This window comes from Anser cygnoides, chromosome Z (genome assembly GCF_040182565.1).
Source record: "Anser cygnoides isolate HZ-2024a breed goose chromosome Z, Taihu_goose_T2T_genome, whole genome shotgun sequence".
NCBI classification, from domain to species: Eukaryota; Metazoa; Chordata; class Aves; order Anseriformes; family Anatidae; genus Anser; species Anser cygnoides.
In genome coordinates, this window is record NC_089912.1 from 42,412,832 (window position 1) to 42,438,304 (window position 25,473).

A 25,473-nucleotide genomic window follows, 5' to 3' on the forward strand; every position below is an offset into this window, starting at 1 on the left:
ATACTTAGTATCCAATTCTTGTTCACTGATAACAGGTTTCTGTGCCATTTGACAGGAGGATGACACTTTTATAGAATAGTAGGTATTGCTTTAGCTTTCTTGTTACTAAAAAGCACCTGGTTTATGAAGACTACTGATAAAAAGAGAAATCGCAAGAAAAATAAAATCAAACTTTCCATTTAAGTTTGCATATAGTCAAAACAGAAGTACGTGAAGTATGTGCAAACAGCAATACAATTCTTCTGAGCCTTGCATTTTATAGTACAGCATCAGTGTGGCAACATACAAAGCTTGCGTTCTAGCTTTTAGGAAAAAAAAAAAGGGATACTCTGTTCTTTTTGCTTCATACATTTTCCTACTGGGTGAGAGCTTGCCACTGTTTCCTGGTTCGTCTGCTTTCTTGCTTGTTTTGTCAAAGCTTCTTTTTAACTACCCATTTCTTTAAGAGGCTTAGAAGAAGTACACTAAACTCTTCTTTAAATTCTCCTGAGATAAAGAAGTTGCAGAGGGCATATTGAGTTAGGTTGTGACACTGAATATGTTATTGTATATATGGTTCAGTACTGGCCAATGCTGTAATTTTTGAGGATGACTCTGTAATACTGTTCTCTTTTTGTAAAAGAGTTGAGGTCAGAGGTTCTGTCCTTATATAGAGCATTGCTCACTAAGTCTGTAATCTGATGGGACACGTCACATGTAATCTTGGAGAATAACACAAATTCTACCTCTTCACAGAAGAAAATATCTTACTCAAGTTAGAAAACAACTTATGGCTTTTGATACTTCAATTTTTGTTTGTCTTTTTATTTAGTAAATGTGTGAATAAATGCTTTCAGAATTAACATGTAACCTCTAACTCATAGGAGGGGAAGAGATACTTGTTTATGTTAAAGAGTAACATTATTTTAAATTCTTGTTTATGTGTTAGAACACATCAATGAAGTTGATCACGGTTGAAGTGTGAATTTATTCATTTTGAAGGGACTTTCGCTTGAAAAATCTTGTATTCGAGATACTCTTATTTGAAATTAATTTTTTAAATTTTGTCTCAGCTTTTATAAATAATTTAGACTTATAAACTTGGACGTAGTATCTAATCTCTCTCTTCCAGTGTCACTGGGTAAAAGTTCTGTTAATATTGATGTGCTAGTAGTGTTAAATAGGAAGCTCTGAAGAAATGCAGAAGTGCCCAGAAATGTCTGTTTTCCCTTAGAAGACTCAAGTTGTTATTCTCTATTTTGTTTTGTTCCTGATACTTATGCAAAGCATTTACTCTGCAGTTCTTAAATGTGTCGTAAATAATAATTTTGCAGTATGTGTGGGTTCATCTGCATGTACCTATTTTATATTTCTTAAATCTTATTTTTAAATTAGGGATTGCAGATAGGGACAAGAGAACTGGAGGAGATGGGAGCCAAGTTCTGTGTTGGCTTACTGCGTTTAAAAAGAATGGCCTCACCTTTGGAATACAATCTACCTTCTAGTCTGCTGGATATTGAAAATGAGTTGATTGAGTCGAGCTGTAAAGTGACAAGGTAGTACACACTTATTATATTTCCTTTTTTTTTTTTTTTTTTTTTTCCGGAAAAAAGTTAATTTCTCAAATGAAGTGGATTCTCTCAAAAAATGTTATTTCAGTCTTCAGAAAGAATGTTGATGTGTTGAGACATTTAGTTTTTCAGTATACTCAGATTACTCTTACACTATCTTGTTAATTCAATTGCTTCAAACTTTTAAAGAAAGCAGTAATAAAGTTAGACTGTATGTTAACATTTGTTGTTGCTAGTATAAATTTTAATGTCATTGGGGAGTTGTTATATGCAGTGAAACCCTAAGTCTCAATTGTCTCTTTGAGAGCAGGTTTTTCTTTAATTTTATTACTGAATACAGTATTAAAAATTTGTTTGAACAGACTTGAACTATGTAAGCTGAAAATTACTGTAAGAACTGCAAATTTTTCTTCCAAATATTTTTTCCCTCTGGTACAGATACATAACAGTAGTTTAAGAATTTAAAACAAATAAGGTTTGTGACACAAAGTGTATTGTACCTGTTCAGTAGCTAGCTTATTACGTTGTGAAACTGTTAAAGCCTTAGATAGGGTTGCAAAACCATACGTATTGTTATATGTTTCCATGCATGTAATCACTTAGTATCCACGCGTATGTGGTAATTGGAGATACACAGGAAAATAATGATTTCAAATGTGTAAACATCTCTTTCTGAAAACGTGGTTAGAGATGAAATAATGTAGAATTACAAATTTAAGAAAAGTGTTAGATGAAATTGGAAAAGAATAAGATTTGTGTGCTATATAATATGTTATCACTTAGTATACTTTAAGCCAAAAATGGTTTTACAGTGGCCTTGGCTATAGAAGGTTGGGGTAAAAAAATGAACATATTTTTGCTTTTGTGGAACTAAAATAATAAGGTGCCTAAGACTTTAGATGCTACACTAAAGAGGAATTTGTCTGTAGACTGTGCAGAACTAGCAGAAATATGGGAGGGCATCTGTGGTACCCTGTGGAAGGTAGGGATGATGTTCAGTTCCAGTACTGATGCTTGAAAAGATTCCATAGTGCAGCTCCCCTTTCAGCAAAGGGGAATGTTCTACACTGCAATGCTTTTAGGATGGGATTCCAGATAGAGTTCCAACTTTAATGTACAGGAAGTCTTACTACAGCAAGTAAAATTAATTGTTTTGATTATAATTTTCCTCACAAGGCCTTTATCAAAATGAAAAGGAAAACTCAGAGCTGGAGGAGGAGGAAAGAATATGAGAGCTGTTTTCAAACGTAAAAAGCTAAATGCAAGGAATCTATTCTGTCGAGAGAAGACAGGATCAGAAGTAATGGCCTTAAATTTGAAAGAAGTTAGCTTAGACTGTAGGTAAAATATACATGTGTGTATGTATGTGTGTGTATATAGATATATATATATATGGCAAGCAAAAATGAAGTTCTCAAATAGATTAACTGGGAAAGCTGCACGGTCTCCATGGGAGTTTAAGAAAAGTATGGACAGACTTCAGTCCAGAATAAGGGTGGGCATAGATGAATTGCCTGAATGCAGAGGTATACACTGAAGAGGCTGTGGGAGACTTCTTCAGTAAGTACCATACTTAAAATATGTCAATTATGCATAGATACGAAATAGTTGAGAGTAACTTTGAATCTCTTCTTTCAAGCATTGTTTTACATCATTATGGGGGGAAAAAAAAATCACAGAGCCTTTCTGGAAAATTATTGTGCTGGGGGTGCCTCTCTGCAGTGCCTGAATACTAATGTACACAGCATAGGGAATAAAAATAGTGAATTAAAGGTCTGTGTGGTTGCAATTCTGTCATGTTGTTGGGATCACGGAGATGTGGTGGGATAGCTCCCATAACTGCAGTTCTGCAGTTGAGGGGTACAGGTTGTGTAGGAAAGCCAGATACCTGGAGGTGAGTTGGGGAAGTCCTTTTTGTGAGAGAACACTTGGATGCATGGAGCTCTGCCTGGGCAAGGATGAGGAGCCAACTGAGAGTTTATAGGTGAGGATTAAAGAGCAGACCGCTGTGGGTGACATTGTAGTGGGTATCTGCTGTAGCCCACCTGACCAGGCAGCAAGTAGGTGAGGACTTCTACAGACAGGTAGAAGTAGCCTCACATTTGCAGGCCCTGGTCCTCATGGGGGGCTTCAGCCATGCCTGATATCTGCTTGAGGAACAACACAGAAGATTGTAAGCAATCTGGGAGGTTCCTGGAGGGCACTGACGACAAGTTTCTGACCGAACGATCAGACACAACAAGGAGAGGTACTCTGCTGGACCTGGTACTTGCAGACAAGGATGTGCTGGCTGGGATGTGAAAGTGGAAGGCAGCCTTGGCTGCAATGGCCAGGAGGTGGTGGAGTTCAGGTTCCCAGGAGGAGCAGGGCAAAAAACAAGGTCACAGCACTGATACCACTGTGAGGCCACTCTCAATTATTTACTCCTGCTTGAGGAGGAATGTTGCCAGCAGCTCGAGTGAGGTGATCCTTTCCTTCTGCTCAGCACTGGTAAGCCCACAGCCCGGATATGTATCCAGGTCTAGGCCCTCCTTTACAGGACAGAGATGGATGCACTTGAAGAGAGTCCAATGAGGGGCCCCCTAGGATGATTAAGGGACTGGAGTATCTCCCGTAGGAGAAAAGGCTGAAAGAGCTGTGACTGTCCAGCCTTGAGAAGAAAGTGCTTAGGGGTGGATCTTGTCAAGGTGTCCATATACTTGAAGGGAGCCTGTAAAGAAGACAGAGCCAGGCTATTTTCAGTGGTATTCAGTGACAGGACAGCGGGCAATGGATGCAGACTGAAACAGAAGAAATTCCATTTAAGTATTTTAAAAAGTGTAATTTTAAAAGCTTGCTGGTGTTTTGTGCAGCTTTAAATTGGAGTACTAAGTCAGGTAGTCAGAATAAAAAGTTCCTTTTGTCCATTAGAGAAACATGCTAAACTTCAAAACCTAACACTGACATGTTGCTCTTTATCACTTGGAGCCTTTCTTACATTACAACCTTGAGTGCAAACTTTCAAGAATAGTTTGTATTTTATTTGCAGCTAGTATTATATGTTAAGGAAACTATATAATATCTTCTCATCCAGAAGTGTTGTATCATTGTCAGTTTTATTAGAACCAAGCTTCAGTATAGATGCATCTCTTTGAAATATTAAGCATCAAATTGTGGTATTTTGAACAAAGGTGTATTTGTGAGTGACTAATTATCAGGGTGGCATTGGAGAACAGCCCCAGATTTCCACATAACTTTATATCAACTGGTGCCTCAGATGCATCACTTTATCTCTCTATAAAAAGTTAGCATGTTAGTTCACAGATAGGTAGTGGCTATGTTTAAAAAAAAAAAAAAGTGATGTTTTTTCCAATTCATTAACATTATTCAGGGCAGATTGACCTTCACACCTGTTGAAATGAGAAATGTCATACATGAGACACTCCCCATAGTTTCCAGCAGAGAGCTAAAGAAACATCCGAAACACATAAGCATCAGAATAGGAAAAAACAATTTCGTTATGCTTCACCGTTCTGGTATAGCTTTTAATTGATTCTCATACAGTAGAACAAGTTAGGTGTGATTGTGTTGAAAAATTAGAGAACTATTGTCTGGATTAAATGCTTATGCTAGATGTTACCATAAGGTAAGAGCAGAATTAGTGTTTTCTTTGAATTGCATTTCTGAAAGTTCAGAAATGCAATTCAGTCAGCACAATCATTTGTTGAGATTTTCCGGTTTCAGTGAAGCTAAGTTTCACAGTAAAGCTGATTGTTATGGTCCTAATTCTGCAATAGGTTTGCCAAAGTTAGTCTGCACATACGTTGATAACTTTCTTTGAGAGTATGTACAAGCATAAGTACAATCCTTTGGATTTACAGTTCTTCCATTTTGGACTTCTAAAGTGCATTGTTTATGACAGGGTGTGAAAGTGCCTCCAGTCAGTAAAAGATTGTTACTGCTTTCTGTTTGATAGAAAACTTCAGCAATGTTAGATGAAAAAAAAGAGCAGGAAGGTGGGTTGTTTTGATGCTAAGAAATAAAGCAAATCCTGAGGAGAAAGATATGGCTACGGATACACAGTTCAAACTTCTTTCTCAGCTAAAATACTGCTTTAATCGAGTTAGCTCTTAAAAACAAACAAACAAACAAAACTATTGTATACCAATATTAATTGCATGTAAAGTAAGACCACGCTGGAGCAGGGGAAAAAGCTGCCCCTGACATGACATTTATATTTTGTTGGTGAGAACAAGGGTTATGAGGGCTGCTTTATTCTGGATTTTCTGAAAGCACTAATATAAGACTTACTACTGCACAAATGCAGTGTAGGTTGGCACATGTGAGCAGAGATGAAAAATAACATGATGCTTATAAGAAAGTTGATGAGACTGTACACAGAACTGTTTATAATCCTATTGTGTAAGAAAAATAACTGGTACTAAGGAACTTAAAAAACAACAAAACCGAAAACATCCAAAAACCAGAAAGGTTCAGACTCCATTCCAATGGACCAAGTCATGAAAAAACAAAAGTAATTGTGCTGTTAGACAAAATTTTATATTGGAGAGAGATCATTTAAGAACTTCCTTGAACGTTTTGAAAGTGAATTTTTATTTAGAAATCATCTTAAAAACAAAATTTTCCCCAGTCATGACCTTTAGGTGTTACACAGCTACAGACAGTGAATGGTAATAGCCAGCTGCTACTGCAGCAAAGAAATGAAGGCAGTGGAAAACAGATCAGATTCTGTGCATGTTAGAGTTAAAACTTCTATCAGGTAAAAAACATTAACATAAAAAGTGTTAAGCTTTATTGGAGAAATCCGTTAACAACACTTTAGATTTTTCTAGTGTGTGATGGTTTTGTTCTTTAAACCTATTAAATGTAGATTCATGTTAATAACACTAACAAGAAACCATGTAGTGTGAACTGAGAAATAAAGTACCTTGCTCGGAGTGGTCATTTACCAATAGCATATGTCTGTGTAAGAATCTGTGATGGAAAAATTAAATGTGTGGTTTCCAACAATGTATCTTTAAACTATAACGCCAAGAATGAAATATGTTGTTTATTTGTAGCTGACTCTGTATTTGGACACTATCTTAACAATTATGACTATCAAATCACTTTTCATTTACAGACTTACTTGACTGAATTCAGCAGAAATGCTTTTTACTTAAAAAATGGGAGTGGAATTGGACACTTGACAGGGAATCTTTTTCAGAGAAAAGTTTAAATTGTATGGCTGTCTGTCTTGCTACTGGAATATCAACCTAATATCACGCTGTTTCTTTCAAATGTGAATTTTCTTAAGCTTTGTGTAACTACAATAGCCCTATATTCAGCCACTGGTTTTCCTGAACTTGCTGATGCATCATCAAACAGATTTGTTTCACCAAAGTTACCTAAGCAATTATCTCTAATTAAAACTATTGAAAAATATTTAAGTATGTAATAGCTAAACTGGCAAAAATGTTCATTTAGTAAATCTAGAAAAAGTGACTATTTTAAAAACTATAATTCTGGTACCCTTCTGAGATAAGCAAAACCCATGATATTAGGAAATCACTACCTGAGTGGCTGGGCTCACTTTTTTTTTGGGGGGGGGGGGGGGGGAGGGGGGATATCTGTGCTTTGTGCTATAAAAGCCATGTAAATACATGGTTTTTGTATAAGGAAGGTATAATTTTGTTCACAGTACCTCCACCACTATTAGCAATAAAAGTACCTTATTATGCATGTTAATACATCATCTTCTCTCATCCTTTGCTAAGGGGATTAACATTAAGTCCAAGTTTCCAGTCTTCTGTAGCACTCACTGTGTATCTCCGCAGAAAGTTCAAAAACCTGTACTGTTTATCAGTGATGATACTCACAGAGGAAGTCTCTATAGTTATATACTTGCAGGTACTGATTTGTGTTTAGAACTGAAACACTTTGTGAAACAGGGTGTAGTTAAAGCTTTATCATGAGTCCATGGAGATACCATGTTCTTCTATTCTAGATTTAATTTAAAATAAATTTTAACAAAATAATCTTTTTTTTTTTATTATGAATCTTACTGAAAGACATTTTCTTCTGTCTCAGACGTTACTTGAGGGCTTGGTAGATAGGCAGTGATCAGATATTAACTCCAAAAATAAAATTGGATTGTCTCAAGTGGGAGCTTCTCCTGAGTGAGGAACACTTAGATTTTTAAGCGCTGAAGAAAAGTGTGGTTCAGAACAGATTTTCCACAGGTCTTTCATAACTTTTTTTTTCTCTTCAAGCATTTTTTTTAAGCAATTGGTGAAGTAGTTTTCAAGGCAGTTTTGCATTTCTGTTGTACAGCGAAAAAGATCACTGGTCATTGCCTCAAGGTGTTATTCATGTAAATTTCTTAATCATAACTTTTTTTTTTGTCATCGTGTGTGGGCAGGTGTGTGCTCCAAAAGGTCTGTCTAGAAGGCTCTACCTAATTGCCATAGGTACAACGAATACCAGCTCCCAGTGACAACTCATAATGAGACTCAGCAAAGTCTTGAGCTCTCCTTTTCCCACTTAATCAGTCTGACAATAACGGAACATCAATGATCTTGTGGTATTTTTGCCAGGTACTCTTAGGCCTGAAGCACAGAGGGGTTCCGTGCTTTTGGAGACCTTACTGCTGTTTTGATGAAAGGTTTGCTTGGTACGGTTTTCTTTTTCCCCTCTGCAGTAAGGAGATGACTACTTTTCCTTGGGTCAGAAGTCCCTGCCCTTGTCAAGGGACATAAATTTTCCTGTAATTTTGTTCTATTTCTAAGTGTATTAGACAAGTGATTTTTATTAACATCTCTTGAAATCTTTCTGCCAAATCTGTGAAATGTGGGCCATTTGCCCTTTGATGTATTCAGAGTGGTGAAGTTTTTGCGTTTGTGAGCTGTTCTAGACAAGATATTAAAAATCTCTATCAGCTGGTTTATTGGGCTTTATTTATTTATTCGCTTGAGCACTGGAAATACACTGAGTCTCTACTGAGATAAATTTATAAAGCTAGTTTCTATGCCTCCTCAGAAGCAATCGTGGACCAGAAGATAGTCAGTCATACACAGTTCCTGGCTTCATATGCCCAGACTTCCATTCTTATTATTCTATTATAGTAAAAGTACTGCTTATGATTTCATTGTGCTTACGTGATTCACAGCTCATTACTTACCGTTAGTGATGACTGAGGAAAACTATTTACAGAAAATCCAGGTAAAAAAATATGAATAAGTAGTATAAAAGTACGTAGTTTTTACACAGCTGTAATGTCCTCGTTAGAGTAAAGCAGTGAAGAGGATTGTAGTTACTTCCTTTATATTTTGAATGTTACTGGTGTTACTGTAAAAACAAAAACCAATACAATTTTAATGCTTGAAAGGAAAAAACAGGCAAGTTTTAAACGTCAAAATTTAAACACAGAAGCATCAGTTTTATTTGCAAATGATTTTGAGGGTTTCTCAAGCTTTCCTCGGTTTTACTAGTCGTATTTACAATGACCAAATAAATGCTAATATTTTAAAACATACCTCTGATATTTCATTACAAGTAGGCTCAGTTTCCATGAGTTCATTTTGAACCATGTCTGAAACATACTTGACTTAAGAAAAATAAAGCAGTCAGAAGATTTATTTCCCTCTGGCAGTGCACTTTAACATTTTAAGTGATGAATTAAACACTTTATTTTTCTTTAATTATTTCAGACCAGTTTGCCAATGTTTCCCCCCATTTCCAAATGGAAAAGATTAGACTGTAATACTGATCTTGTAGGAAGAATTATAGTTGTTATGCTGACAGGTTTGATAGGGTCTGTGTGCAATGAAACAAAAACACATGACTGCAGTCATAACTGTTAGGACTTACTGGAATTATCCCTTGCTCAATAACTTGACCTTTTTTCTAGTCCTTCCGTTAATTGTTTTGACGCTCATTGGTGTGTTCTAGAACATGTTGTATTTTTGTTTGTTAATTTGATTTAATTATAACAGAGAAGCAGAAAGCATCTTTTGGGAATGCTTTGGGCTATCTAGGAAATGGTAGAAAAGCAGACTGCCAACAGGAGCTGTGGGAAAGAAAAAAAAACATCTGTGAAATCCATTTCCTGCACTTACAGTGTTATATTTGAGAAAATACATCAGAGTGGTGGGGGCACATGCAAGAGAATATCTGACAGAGATCCTCTTGCAAGGGGTCTCTTTGTGGGCTGCCAGGAGGAAACTGAATTTGAGCTATTTTGTTTCCCTTCATCTTAATAACTCATAAGCTTTGCTCAGACGGAATGATAGTGCAAGAGAGACATGGACATATTGGAAAGAGCCCAACGTAGGCAAAGACAGTGCTTTCACAAAGACAGTGAAGGGACTGGAGCACCTCTCCTGTGAGGTGCTCTCCTCTCCTGAGAGTTACGTTCAGAAGTCTCGGGGGATCTCATCAATGTGTACAAAATACCTGAAGGGAGGAGGGTGCAAAGAGGATGGTGGAGCCAGGGTCTTCAGTGGTGCCCAGCACCAGGACACCATCAGCTGGGCACCAGCACTGGGCACCAGCTGGAACAGGAGGTTCCTCTGGATCATCAGGAGGCACGTCCTTACCGTGCAGGTGACGGAGCACAGGCACAGGCTGCCCAGATCAGCAGTGCAGGCTCCTCCTTGGAGATCTGCAAAAGCCCCTGGACGTGGCCCTGGGCAGCCTGCTCTGGGTGGCCCTGCTTGGGCAGGGGGTTGGGCCAGGTGGGCTCTGGAGGTCCTCTCCAACCTCACCCATTCTGTGCGTCTGTGATCCACTTCTCAAGCTTCTCTTCCGTTCTTGGTAGTATGATCCAAATATGAGGGTGTAAACTACTAAAGTCAACAATTGTGGAATCCACCTAATTTAATCCAGTTTTGAGTTTTACAAGATGTATTTCAGGGTGACACCACAAAGAACGTGTTGAGATTACTTTTTGTTAAACTGTGGAGTGAAATAATGGAACGCTGTAAGTGGGGATATTTAAAAGTAAAACTTAAATGGGATTTGGATACACAGCTACTCATGGTTGGGAAAGGAGTTGGACATGTAATTGTTCTCTTTAGTATTGGAAATTCTCTTTAGAAACCATCCTTACTATTTGGGAACATCACACAGGTGAAGAGCTGCTTAAGGGGACAGCACACGTAGCTGCATGTGTGGTACTGCCTCCTGGTGCAGCTTTGCTGATTCCTATAAAAGAATGTGGACCCTAAAGGGAAATCAAAGAACAGGAATGGATAAATGATTTCTTTGTGGTACCTCCTGACTATTTTGTTCCTTAAAAATTTTTCCTCCCCTGGCATTGCAATTTTAAAAGAAATTGTTAGTTCTTAGATTTTTCTCTCCTTCCTTTCCAAAATCCCCAGGCAGCAGCAACTTTACATTGTTTAGCAGAGAATATTTCTTATTTTTTTTCTTCAGAAGTTTTTTAATGTGTGTGCTTCCCCTGTAGTCTCAGAAAATTGCTTATCTCCATGGGCCTGAAATTGGTTGTGTTTGTGTCTGGCTTGTGGATTAATTTATCTGTAATTGAGTCATATGGATAATGAAAAATCCAAGTATGTCTTTGAGGGACAAATAAAATTTTAGCTTGAAAAAATATATCATGTTAGTGAATGGATTTATTTTTGAATATGTTTGGAGCATTAATTTAAATATGAGAAAAAATAGGCATTGTTGTTAAAAATAAATGTTTTAGTAAGCTGCTGTGTTCATACCTAAATTCAGTGCATTTGGTGGCAGGTGATGTAGAAAATGCACTTTTTTAAATTAAAGGAATATTTTTGAAGTTCTTAATAAATATGAGGACCAAGAAATTATATCAGGTATATTACTTCACATTTAGGAATTATTCTTTTTACCCATAAAATGTTATTTAAGTAAAATCTCTGCAAAAGTTCAGAGAAGATACACCGATTATAACATCCATTAGGCTGCAAACTGTGGCTGTATGATAAACAATCTCTGTTAACTTGAGAAAAATAATGGTTTCCTTTTAAAAGCAAATGCAGTAGGTATAGGGGTAGAGGAAGAGGGATTATTGAGCAAGTTAATTAGAAACAGCCCAAGGGAAAAGTTAGGAAATTAAAACCCACCGAATCAGCATGATGGCAGCTAAAAGTATATTGTCATAAGATATGCTGAGGGTGGGGAGCGGTGGGGAGGCAAATGAAGAATTTGATTAAACAGCAAGAAATTTTTTCAGGTGTTTGGATTTCTATATTTCTTGTAGCCAAGCCTCAGTAAAACAGTGAGGTAGTAACTATGCTTTGTAGATTCACGCTAAACTATAGAATAAAGACTGATGGAAAGTTAAATATCCAAAGTTAGCATCTGCTACGTCAGAAGACACACCATGGGAAAGCAAATGGACGTGAGCGGTGTGCAACAGGTTTTTCCTTTGGATGTAAAACATTCTGGCGTACCATTTTGTGAGGAACAGAGACTCAAGAAAGGGGAAATGGAAAAAGTCATCTTAATGTATTTAATCCTAACTTTTGTTTTCAATAATTAATGATTGAGAAGTGGTGGCACATTGTGTTTTGGAGGGCAGTAGAAAGCTTACGAGGCAGATTTTGGAGCCAGTTTCTACATTAAAAGTTTATGTAGTTTTGAGAGTGAGATCTGTTTATCTATTCTACTGGTACTTTTCTTGAGTAATGAAATTTATAATGTTGATTTTATTAAATAGGAAATGGCAACTAAAAGCATCCCTCAAGAATTTTGCATGTATATATGCCAGAGTAAACATCTAGACTGTCTTACATCAGACATAACAACGTTAAGACTGTGCACACTGGCTGAATTTCTAAAAGCCGGAAGTGAAGTGTGCATATATATATGTCATTATATGAAATACATTTTTATAAATATAATAAATTTACAGTACAGACATCTATTGTTTTGCAACACAGTGTAAAGCAGGACATATTCTATGAACTGAGAAGGTATTTCTACATGGTAAACTTCATGGTTTGCTTGCTTGTCCAGTTCTGTGTGTTCCTGTTAAAATAAGCTTCGTTGTTTGCTACTTTTTAAAACAGGCTTGTTGGTTGCTTTATCTACTTATTTATTTTTGTACTGGATTAAATATTTAAGCTTAATTTCCAAACAATGACATTTATTAAAAAAAAAAAAGTGGTAGAAGTTTTTCAGAGAGCTTTACTAGCCTATATAATACCTCACTAATGTGAATTTTTCTGAGTGCCTACTGTAATGCATTAATATCTCGCTGTCAATGGCTAATAAAGTATTTGTCATTGACACAGCCCATTGTAGTTTTTTGTTTCAGTATTCAGAATTATGAGTTAAGATAGGACCAACATTCAGATTTAATGGGTCCATTTCCTGTGAATTGAATTACACAATCTATCCTGCAATTGCAGTGTGGATTCCTTGCATGTGATACCCAGCAAATCAATACCTGTGTTAAGTGGTTAGAAGCAGGACCTAAAAAACAAAACAAAACAAAAAACTGTGCATTTTTTGAATATGATATATTTGGTGGTATCTCATTGAAATAAATGAAACATTTCAGCTTTTTTTCCCTTATAGGAAAGTCTTGGCAGGCAGCAACTGCCTAGGGCATAAAGTATCACAAGATGAAAGCTCAAAAAAATTGTATACCTTTCCCAGGGCTACAGCAGGTCTTTCAAATGAAGTGTGTATCCTTACTTACAGTACAGCGCTTTGCCCACCTGTGAAATGAAGAGGCACCTCAGTAAAGATACAGGTTGTTTTCCTGACGTGGTCTCTCTCCTAAATGGAAATAATTTTGTTCAAAGAGCTGGTACCAGTTCTTTAACCAACATAGCGGGTTGTTGCCCTAGTTACAATTTAAATAATCTTTGCAAGTATTTAGGTTTGTGGAGTATTCCCTTTTGCACTGATCAGTGTGTAAACAGCTTGTTCACTGAACTATGGTACAGATTGTTTTAAATGTACATCCAGAGACTCTGACTGAATTGAATTTTTGATAGTTTATTTTATTAATATTTTAGGTCTTATGTCTTTTTTTCTAAGCTGGGACTAGCAGTTTGTCTATTTGTTGTTCTCCCAAAATATGAATTAATTGCCAACTTCAGAAAATGTTAGTGTAGCATGTTATTGGTATTATAGGTAGAAGAAAATAGTGTGAAGTTTATTTACAATGAATAAGGATTGCATTGCAGATTCAGGAGATCCACTTAAGCTCTTAACAGAACTAGAAAGAAGCAATGACTAATCCTTTTAATTTTGAAGCCACAGCCACAATGCCTTAAGACAAAATTCATCAAAATTAATATGCAAACATTTATACAAGTACCTGATGATTTTTTGTATGAGAATGCTCTTTTGGCTGAGTTCTGTGTACGCTGATTATTAGGTAAAATGCATTACAAAACTTTCTTAGGACTTCATCTGAATATAAAACTACTTATGAAATATTTAGCTATATTGAGTGATTTTAATCAGAAAGCTTTTTATGTCCCAAAGGAGAGTGGTAAAACTGGGTCTGGAAAACACACATACTTTTTTATTTTTTTGTTTATTTGCTTTTACTTTTGTTTTCATCTGTCCTAGGAAGGTGAGATGATCAGAAAGTTACTTTCTCTTGTTCACACACAAAGTATTACTTATATTATTATTGGAGGCTATTAGTTACAAGCATAGATCATTTTGTGGACCGTGACAATGTGAGGACCAGATATAAGTCTTACGACACAAATGGGAACTTAACTTTAGTTGTAGGCCAGAAAAACTTGCCTCGATTTATCATCTGTAGTATGTGCAGTATAATTTGCTCACAATGCTTTTCAGTAAAATGTATTTAGTAAAATACACAGGTTTCCCACCCAAATTCTTAGACTGTGGTATGTTTTTAAATTTGTTCATAGCAGATACTGTTTTTGTATTTGAGTCCTATAACAACTTACGATAATGCTATAATTGTATAACATTTGCACAGGCAATTAGTGTAATTCTGTAACATAGAGTTGATTTCTCATGGCACATTTGGATAACAAGTTATGTATGATTGACCAATTAGTTCAGGGTCCTAAAAATGTGTTTTTGGCTCTCAGTTGTTTTACGTGCAATTAAAAAATCAGTCTTGGGTAAACCGCCCCTATCCTGAGGTCATTTTGTAGATTACTGTGTGTTGGGATAGGGATGGGTCACAGCCTGAATGTTGTGTTCAAGGTAAAGCTTTTAACAACCTCTGGTTTGTTTTAGCCCTACTACGTATGTTTTGGATGAAGATGAGCCTCGCTTCCTTGAAGAAGTTGACTACAGTGCAGAGAGTAATGATGATCAAGACACTGAATTAGCTGAGAATGCAGGTGATTATGAGGCCACAAATCAAGAAGATGGACTCTCAGACTCAGACTCAACAAGGATACTCCTTTCCTGAACCGTCTTTGCAGCCAGTAATAAGAAGAATCCTGGTTTTTATAGTCATACACTTCCTCACTCTCATCTACTAAGGGGATAAGCTTTAGGAACCACAGATCGCTGGTTCCTTTTCAAGCTCAAGGACAATAAATATTTTTGATTTCTCATAAATTAGCATTTGCTTTATTTAAAAAATTGTGTTTTCTCTTAGCACGAACTAGATAAATTTATTTACTGTTTAGTTCATTTTCTACTAAATAGTATTGCATGGAGTTTTGTGTCCTTAAAGCCTATCATCAAAAAATGGATTATAATTTGTGGTGTGTCAGAGTACAGAAACTAATTCTGTGTGGTACAATTCTTTGAGTTGCTTTCTGAAAAATAACTTATGTACAGATTTTTTTAAATTATGTGTGTGTGTATATGCGTGTGTGTACACTGAGGTGAAGAGGTTATTTTTCAACATTATGTTAAGGATTTGATTGTGTTTGCAATAATGTAGTGCCTGCTCTGAAACCATTCAATAATTACTAAATTAAAAATTAAAGAGTGATGTATGAATTGTTGCACTGTTTCTTGCTTCTGAGGATTATATGGTTTTACCACAGTACTAGCTGAAAATATAATGTCTGTTCACAGTTCAGGAGTTTTGCACTGCAACCAATGCAGCCTGTGTTTACAAGACCTATATGCTTGTTAGAAGTCTCTCCCATAAAATAACTATGGTTTAATATGAAAAGGTTTCTTCTCAAGTGTACATGACTACAAGAAATGGTTAAACATGTACATTGTATATATATTTTAGTTACCCAGTTGCTCAGTTTTTCTTGTTCAACATGCACATAGTTTAAGAGTTCACTTTACTGGGGGCACATTAACTGCATATTTCTAGTTTAAATGCTTAACGAAGGAAGGTCCAATTTTGCTGAAACATCTTTTGGCTGGTTTGAACCCAGTGTTAACCCTGCTTTGAGAAGAAGATTGGACTAAGTAACCTCCTGAGGTCCTTTCTAGCCCAAATAATTATGCTGTGATGCTGTATTCTTCACTTTTCAAGCTGTCAGGCATGAGATTTAATCTTTTTTGTCTTCTGTCATCTGCCAGTTTCTATTGACTCTTGTCTCTGCTTAATATGAGATTGAATGCACAAATGAAGTTGCACTCTGTTGTTTACAAGAACCAACATGTTTTGCAATGAAAAATACTTTTCCAAAATGATTTTTACTTGATGTGACCCCATTGTGGCATTCATTTTCGGCTGCATGTGCAAGGCGTTAAGAGCATGAGTAATAACACTCCTAAGTTACAGAAGGCTTTTAACTGATGAGAACTCTGTGTACAATTACTGTTGCAAATAAAACTGTATTTTAGAGGGGAAGGGTGCTGTTGGTAGAAGGATTAAAAAAATCAGGGAATTAACTGTATGAAGTGATTCGCACTGGGAGATAGTTCTTTCACCAGAGTCTGCTGTTTCAAATGCAGCATTGTTTGGTGATGTCTGTCCATATTCTGATGTTCAAGTCCTGGTTCTGAAACTGGGGAAGGGGTTTTGACACTCCAGTGATATGCTACTGTACTTCTTGTTTAAAGACTTATATTTATGTTAATAGTCATGCACTGTTGAAATGTAAGGCTATAATGGAAATGCATTTTTGTCCCTCTATAAATTTATCTCTGTCTTGTGAAAATGGTCGTTCCTTGTGTTCTTTGACTACATACTGTAAATAAGAAAGTCCCTGTTGGAGAGGAGTCCCCTGCACTGAAGCTGCTGAGGAACTGAGAATCTGCCAAGAAGAAGGATTAACCTTGCCAGAAAATTTGAAATATCCTTAAGTCAGGCCAGTCAGAGCAGTGCAGAATGCCCGTATTACTGTGCCACTTCTGTACTAGCTCTCTGCATAAATTTTCATCCTTAAGGATTCATACTTCAGTAACTTCCATAAATAATTTTGACTTAAATTTTGGAAGGAGCAGGATGCTAAGTGCTAGTTAACCCCATTGTGCATTTCGTGAGACTAGAAACTTACTACACCCAGTTAGAAATAATTCTGGTTTAGCAGTACAAAATTGTCTTTTCATCCAAAGTGAATATGCACGTATGTTCTCAGATTTATACATCAGATTAGAATGCACTTAAACACTAGATTAGATCTATGTATTTGATTAGATGTCAAACTGGCAGTTGTGGGTCTGACCTTCAGTGCAGCTCCAAAGCAAGAGTGAAACTGTCATGACCTAGCACGTTGTGGAAAACACAAAGGCCATCCCCCTTGCATGCTTTACTGCACCTCCTGTGGGTACAGCGTTCTGAGAGGCAGAATCTCCATTCGTGCCCAGGGGAACACGAGCTCACGGGAGGAACTACTGCAGCTGTAGCTGCTTCACGCTCTTTATCCCACTGCTAACAACAGTGTTGGCAGACAAACTCCAGCGTCCCCTTTTATCTGCTTTGGTGAGAAGTTTGGTGTTTTAGCTGAAACTGGAACAGCTGAGGCTTGAGCACATGCTCCTCTCCGTTCCTATGGCGTTCACCCCCATTAAACGGGCAGAATGGGGGTGAACAAAGGCTGGCAGCTTCTTGATCTGCCACAAATCAGTCTAGCACGGCCTGACCCAGACAACTGACTGTCTTCCTTTTATGCATTGGCATTCCAATGTACCTCTGGTTTTAAATGAAACCCTTTTATTATAATCATGACTGATTCTGTATAGGAAAAGGAGCTATTATTATATCTTTTTTTTCCCGTAAAAATAACAAATAAGGTTAGAAACAATAATTACATTTCTGTTACTCACAGTTACTGTCTGGCTTCTAAATAATTGCTGGATGATGAATTTCTTTATTCCTTTTCCAGGTATCATTCAGATAGCATCTAAAATTTGGTATTGTGTTTTCACTAGTGACATCTCTTAGTGTAACATAACTTACAGCTAAGAATGCAGTTTGTGCCAAAATCTTCTTGGGTTCTTTTTGGAAGTGGATTGCTTTACCAGCCTGATTTATCGAGGAGAACTGATTTTTATCTCAAACAAGACTGTAGTAGCAGTAAACACACTTCACAATGCAAAAATTCCACGTTTCAGAGAGACTTGCCATTGTAATGCTGTGATAAATACACTTGTTGCAGTGTTATTATGCATGCCCTAAGTAACAATAGTTATTAGTATATATATATATATATATATATATAATATATATATGATAAAGAATGAATTACGATCACTTTGCTTCCCTACACATTTTATTGGTTAGAAAATTTAAAGGATTTATTGTGATAGTCTTTGCTGCTCTGAACCTATTTATAAAAGTTGGGGCGTGCTTAGCATTTCAGAAAAGAGGATCTTATTTTTGTTCCCTGCCAAATTAAAGTTAGTGCACTGCAGGCTTAGTGTACCATTTGCACATTTATAGATTTAATTATAGCTCTATAAAAAAGCTTAATATCCATGAATGAATCTAAAACTTCTGAAGATTTTGGATGAACCACAGTGGAGGACATCACAGAGCACATGGGAAGAGAGTCCTTTGATGAGATCTTTCCATCCTACACAGCAAACACTTTTCATCTAATCTAGGAAAGGCACAATTTTATTTTTCACTAAGTCATCCCTTTACAATCCAACTCAGACTGCAGTTGACAACTAGTAAAGGGTACACTACCTTAAATTATATATGGCTTGGCTAGGTGGCTGTTTTTAATAGTATATATTTTTAATAGTATAGAGAATTTGTTTAGTTGCTGTAAAGTAGTTCATAAATATGAAACATATCCACTTAATTCTTCTGCTATACAAAAAGTTAGGTGAAATTCTTTTTCTTTACAAAGAACAGAAAAGAAAAATACATATTCTTAGTCCAGCTTTTGAAGCAGTTCAGGAAGAATAGACTCCTCTGAAAATTATGGGTTTATCAACAAAGGAAACAGTACACCACAGAATTTGTTGAGCCAAATTATGTGGTTACCAAATGCCCATCAGCTGCAGCTTTTTGCTGCCCTGTGCAGCATTCTTACCATGAGATGTCTGTGCTTTGTGTGTGCCCTTCTTTCTTGGAATGGGGTTATTTAGCATGCATCATTTTTCACAGTAGATTGGAAGAATGTGTACTTAAGCTAGCAGTACCAAATAGCACTATTGTAAATTTTTATAGGACTGAATACTAAATAATACAAGAACCAGACTAACAAAATTCCACAATACTACTTCAATATGTGAAATGTTGCTGTTATCATGGTATGGGGAGACCGATTTAAAATGACCTGAAACAGGAGCTGCCTTTGCACCGTCTCTCCAAACTTAACAAGACCAGACAATAAATGCACAAAAGGTTTCCACAATGTAGTACAAGGAACTTCTTTTATTTTCCAAATCTTGTACTGCCCTCACCTATCTTTTGTCCTACTCAGGTCAAAAGAAAAATGTCCAGATTTGCTTGTGTATTTAGAGAATAACTCACTCCACTACTCAATTTCATTTCTTTCAGCCCAAGAGAGAAAACTGGCTTCTTAAAATCATGTATTATTACTGTAGATGTCTTCATACAGCTTAACCTGCACAAGGTCTCTCAACTTAAGGGGGGTTCTAAGCTTATGAGAACAGCTAGGAAAGTCATAATGAGGTTTACCCCAGAACATGGAGGCCTGTGGGCCAGGAATGGCCTAGACAGGCAGTCAGCTTTAACAGAACAACAGCCTTGCTTTCCCTCAAACTTGAAAATCAAACAGGGGTCACTCGCCTAGCAGGGAGCTGGGAAAGGTGATGCACATCGAGTCCATGTTTTACCTCACAGCTTGTAGTCTTCTGTTTGATCCAATCACCTGAAACAGCTCTGGGAAGGTATTGGCTTACACAGTTGAACTGCTTTGCACGGGAGAGGTCGTTCATCACTTGACTGGTTGCAGACTGCACTCCTTACAAGACTCTGTTTTGGGGTTGGATCAGAACTGTTGTCTTCTCTGGCTAATTATTAAGTCAACATAAACAACACTTAGATGGCAGCATTACATTCATACTCAATTTATTCCCCAAAGAAAATGAATACGAACGTATTTCAGCATAACACAGGAAGTACAGAGTAAATAAGACAGGTGATATTGAATATTTTGTATAAAATTTGCCTGTACTGTATTTACATAAATCTTAAGAATGATACAAGCAGTCCAGCTAACCCCCAAATTAAAATGGCTCACTCATAAGTTTTGTGAAAACAAACTGGAATGAAGTCTCTTGCACAAACCCTCAGCCAACAGTCTGCCTTAATATTTGGCTTTGATTCAGCATCCCACTTAATTTAATTTACTACAATACACTGCCAAATGAAAAGTCCTAAACTGGGTCAGACAGTATTCCAAAATAACATATGCCTGTTTTTTTTTTTTTTTTTGTTCAGTTAAGACTGTTGCAAAATTTTCACATTCTCTGCAACAGTCATCCTACTGTTACCGGTTGTGTATAGTCACAAAATGGATCCACAACCTCAATTTACGCACTTCTCATACTTGTGCACAAGTACACAAGTCCAATTTCATCCAGTAAGGTCATGCCAGTCCCTTAGCTCAAGTGATAAACCAGTAATAATTCCCTCTTCTTTTTGGTTTGACCTCACTGTTGACAAAATCCTTCTGTTATGAATCATGCTACTCAGGATTGCTTGAAAACTCTCCTGTTATCAAATGCAAAGCTTGAGTGTGTTCCAGAATGAAAGAAAGTGCCCCAAAACATCTGCTTAAAAACAGCAGGTAATTACTCAGCATGTCAGGTACTTTATCCTTTTGTGCAAAGCCTCAGTGTCCAGAACAGAAATAGACTGCATATCAAAACAAGAATTTTTCAACTCCATGTTACCAGAATAAATTAATTCAGGACGATACTAACTACACAGATCCTTTTATGCTAACCACCTGGACCCAAATTTTAATAAGGGAGTAGATCAAACATAATTTACTGAAGCACAGCAGCTCCTCGTCAGCTACTTCAGTAAGGAAGCCGAGTCACTCAGCGATCTCCCTCACATGGCTTCCTGTGTCGAGGCAAAAACGCTCTCGTTGACAGCAGGGGAAGCCTTCAGCTCAGTATCACTCCCTTGGCTGCATCTCCCTGGCAGAGCTTAAAGATCCTTCCTCTGCGTTTGAGCTGTGCTCTGCAGCAGGGGGAGGCAGAGGGGAGGGTGACTTGCGGCTTGCCGGTGGTGCAGAGTAACCACCCTCACCTCAGACCCGCCCACCAGGGCAAGGTGGCTGTTGCAGTGCGCCTACTGGCAGTGACCAAAAAAAAAAAAAAAAAAAAAAGATGGACTCGGTCAACATTTCCTTCATTTCTAGCTTGTGGACAGCAGAGACAAACAGGGCCTGAGGAACACCTCAGCCACCTGAGGCCTCTCTGCGGCCTCCACCCCGAGCCTCCCCACGGCGAGGGCTGGCCGGTGCCGGGGTGCTGCTGGAGTACAAAATGGCGGGCGTGCCTCAGGAGCAGGGCTGCCAGAATTCGGGTCCTTGGGCGGGCATATAGGTCTGTGAGCAGGAGGGCCAGGGATCCCAAAGGGTTACAGGACTTTAGGTTGTGGCTTACACGTTCTATTTCTGTCATTCTCCCTCCTATATTCATACAGATCTTTAATTATTGCCAGCTGCATTCTTAATGCCTCAAGCTGAGAAAACAGTTTCATTCTAGAAAATGGTACAACTCTTTCCTTATAATTTAAAATCATCACCTTAAATCCAGGATCCACCTACAGCATTATCACTGTTAAATTGAGTGATTTACATCACCAAGATTTATGTTCATCTTTAGCAGGTGCTAATGTAAATGAAATAATAGAAATGGAATACTTCAACAAAAGTTTAAAGTGTTTGTCAAACGTGAAGTTGGAAAGAATGCGTCTGAGACCCCAGCCTTACATGCAGGAAGGCTTATGTGTTGATTGAGCTATGGGGTTTGCAGGAAGAGATGTTCAAGCCAAATGTGTCTGCTGGAGGCTAACTGTGAGGAAATTTGGAAAGGCATTTTCTCATTCCCAACTGAAACGCTGTATATGTCTCTAAGTGCTAAGGATTTGAGCAACGCCAAAAGAGGAAGAGAAGACATTGTGCTGTTGCAAACTGAGGAGATGGCAAAAAGGTTTCAAATAGCTTAAATGTACTTATTTTCAGTGCCTTAAAAAAAAAAAAAAAAAAAGGGAAGAGGGAGGTGGTATCAGATTTGTTATGACAAATCCACTATTATTTCTGAAGTCACTAACACTCTGAATTTACAAAATTCAAGTTCTCATATTAGTTCAATTTAAAGCTAATTAAACCTTGTTATTCTCTTGATAGGAAAGATTTTTTTCTTGATATATTAACAGAAAAAGCACCACTGTTTCCTACAAAAAGCTACTTCAAGGCTGCAGCTGTGGATAGCACTAACCCAAGCCCATTCTTTCTTCTTCTCTTTGATGTCCTTTAAAGCTTCATTCATAATGTAGGTCAATACTGTGAAAGAAATGCACCATTTTCCAGCCCAAGGTTTGTAAATTGGGAAGGGCAGCTATATTATATCATGTAAGGATATAAAATATTGATTGTTATAATAAAAGATTATGATGACTGGTAGTACACTTAGAATGCATTGCCAGATAGTATTACATATGTAAAAGATTCACATCCCCACATGATGCCAGTTATTAGAAAAATCCCTTGAGAAAGCTTGTAAAGAAGTGAAAAAGCAGTCCATATGGCATTCAGCAGAGTGTAACGTTTCAAAGCTGCAAGACTTTTCTGAGGAGAAGCTGTATCTGATTTTTACTTAGAGTTCCTCTTAATGCATCCTAGATTTCTTTATTTTCACCGTACACATCTGTCTGCCTGTTAATACCTTACGGGAGAGGAGACCAAACAGTAGAACATTGCCCAGCATAGCTATGAGAGTGCTGGAGGAGGAAAGCAAATGTTTCTCCTTGTTTGTGGCCAGGAGCTTTTCCAGGCAGTCCTGTGAGTGGCAGCTGAAGGTCATACTGATGATGTGTTTCCTTGATGACTGGTCTAGTTCAATGAGTGCCTCTAGCTATGGGGCAGGCCTTGGCCTAATGAAGTGGTGAAGGAGATGTCCTTTAATAGGCATTGACCATTGAAATGCTACCAGGAATCATTAAAAAAAATAAAATCATTAATGTTTTCCTGTACCTTCTTCCTCTACTTTGTTTTAATTTATAGTGAGGGTTGCTGTTGTCTTTTATTTATCAAATAGTCAGTTATTAACCTATGAACTAGGTGATACTAGACGTACGTATATTATGGAAAAAAATACAGAATGGAATAGAACAGAACAGAATAGAATAGTTCAGTTGGAAAGGACCTTCAAAAATCCTCCAGTCCAACTACCTGACCACTTCAGGGCTAACCAGAAGTTACAGCATGTTCTTGAGGGCAGTGCCCAAATGCCTCCTGAACACTAACAGGCACGGGGGACCAGCTGGCTCTCTATGAAGCCTGTTCCAGTGTCTGACAACCCTCATGGTACATAAATTTTCCCGTGTCCTGTGTGAACTTCTCTGCAATAGCTTTGTGCCACTCCTGCGCATCCTTTTATTAGTTACCAGCAGCAGAGACCAGCACCTCCCTCTCCATTTCCCCTCCTCAGGAAGTTGCAGAGAGCCATGAGGTCTCCTCTTGGCCTCTTTTTCTCCAAATAAACAACCCGAGTGTCCTCAGCCTCTCCTCACAGGACCTGCCTTCCAGCCCTCTTACCGGCTTGGTTGTCCTCCTCTGCACACTTTCAAGTGCCTTAATAACCTTTTTATACCGTGGAGCCCAGAACTGTACACAATACTCAAGGCAAGGCCACACCAACATTAAAGACAGCAGGAGAATCACCTCTCTTGACCAGCTGGCTGTGCTGTGCTGAATGCACCCACAATGGGGTTTGCCCTCTTGGCTGCCTGGGCACACTGCTGGCTCATGCTGAGCGCCCCCAGATCCCTTCCTGCTGAGCTGTTCTCCAGCCAATCTGTTTTTGTATCCAGCATTAGCATCTTATACATATATCCTCTAAGTTTCTATGCAGTGGCACACAATTTCCAGGTTAACAATTCTCCTTCCTCACTGAGTGGAAAAATTGTAGGACCTGTACTATTGGACCAGGGAAAGGGTTTGTAATCTCATGTTTGCCATCAGCCAGTGTTGACAGTTGTTGAGAGATATGAAGAGCAGTTTATAGCCTGATTCAGCCAGAGCAACATTATCCTTCGTAATCACATATTGTTCAAAACCATGTAGCAAAAGAGGTTGTTGTCTTTTTTTTTTTCCTGCTTCATTAACTAACTATATTTATCCAGTGAATGCAGATACCACTATTTTTAATATTGCTTAGTGTCTTCACTTAAATTAAGTGCTGTTTCAGATTCATTCCTGTAAAAGTCCTGTGTTCCTTTTTTTTTTTTTTCAGTCAATATTCCCCATTTTTTATGTCCAAGAACATAGATTCTCACAATCCACATTTTGTTTTTCTAGGTGGAAATGGCTACAGTCTCAAGCCAGTGAAAATCCAGGACTCCCTTTAAGACTTAATACAGATACTGATGATACCTTTAAACTATTGTTATGAATTCAGAGTTGACAGAAGGGAATCTAAGCACTTAAAATAATGGAACACCTCAACAGAAACACTCGAATGGTCTCATATCCAGGCTGGCAGTAATGCTGCCATGAAAAGAAATGGCAGCTAACAACATGAATTATGGTGCTGAGTGGAAGTCAAGGATGACTACAAGGAAGTCATCCTTCAATCTTTTGTTGTTTCTGTTGCTGAAGCAAGTAGACTGCATTTCTTCAGGCTGCTTTGATGTAAACCATCATGCGAAACTGGATTCATCCTCACAGGTTTTTCTGAATTTTCCCTGGGTCACCAGCTCCTTTTCAGACGTGGTCACTGGAGACCATACAATAGCCATGCACTTTATTCACAGATTTCCTGATGTTGTGGGCAGCGGAATAATGCATTTCTTCTTCTACTAAGCCTTTTCCTGGTCATACGTAAAAGCACATCATGGTCTCTGCACTGGAATTTGACATAATTTATCTGCTTTGATTTTCACCTCTTTGTCTATGTTGTTGCTCTCCAAAACTATAGTCACTATCCAGAACTCTTTTTTGTTTTTCAGATGTCTAACCTTAAATTTATGTGCAGGAACATGTGTGAGCTTAGCTAGCCTTGTAGTTTGCTCTGTGTTCAGGAGGTAAACACTCATGCTTTGGAGAATATACTCCCTATTCTTCTTGTGAAAAATAGATTTATGTGCAGATTTTTAACTTAAATGAATCTTAAAAAATCACTGAGCATAATTTACCATTTCAAAACATGTCTGCTTAAAATTCAGTGTAAACTTACTAAAATCTACATTTAAGCAGATTTTAGAAACAATTAAAATGGTTAAATCAAACTTATTTCAGTATTTAATGCCTTTGAAAACTATTGAGCAAGTTTTTACTTGCTTTTTACTAGTATGAAAACAAGTCAGTATGTAGTCGGTGAGCTTGATCTAAGTAGATGGGAGTCCTCTTGTGTGGCAAATAAAACACAGATA

General features: G+C 37.6%; 1 protein-coding gene and 1 long non-coding RNA gene across 15 annotated transcripts in view; one reads left to right on the plus strand and one right to left on the minus strand.

Moving 5' to 3' along the window:
- The window catches only part of AGTPBP1 (ATP/GTP binding carboxypeptidase 1), a 66,456-nt gene extending 50,980 nt beyond the window's left edge, over window positions 1-15,476 (plus strand). For 9 of the 12 annotated variants that reach the window (XM_066988424.1, XM_066988423.1, XM_048080563.2 and 6 more), the window contains 2 exons: window positions 1,375-1,535; window positions 14,757-15,476. In XM_066988424.1, coding sequence (XP_066844525.1) covers window positions 1,375-1,535; window positions 14,757-14,934 — 339 coding nt within the window. In that variant the 3' untranslated portion in view covers window positions 14,935-15,476. The other 3 variants (XR_010827795.1, XR_007169611.2, XM_048080567.2) reach the window with 2 other exon arrangements.
- LOC106045378 (uncharacterized) lies at window positions 8,738-22,104 on the minus strand. Of its 3 annotated transcripts, none has more exons than XR_010827805.1 (5): window positions 21,124-22,104; window positions 19,698-19,874; window positions 13,170-13,240; window positions 9,399-9,597; window positions 8,738-8,876 (listed from the first exon to the last, which is right to left on the minus strand). It is a non-coding gene; the product is annotated as an uncharacterized lncRNA (long non-coding RNA). The 3 variants fall into 3 exon arrangements; XR_010827806.1 differs by having other exon boundaries at window positions 13,170-13,301; XR_010827807.1 differs by having other exon boundaries at window positions 20,860-22,104.
- Window positions 22,105-25,473: the final 3,369 nt, after the last annotated feature.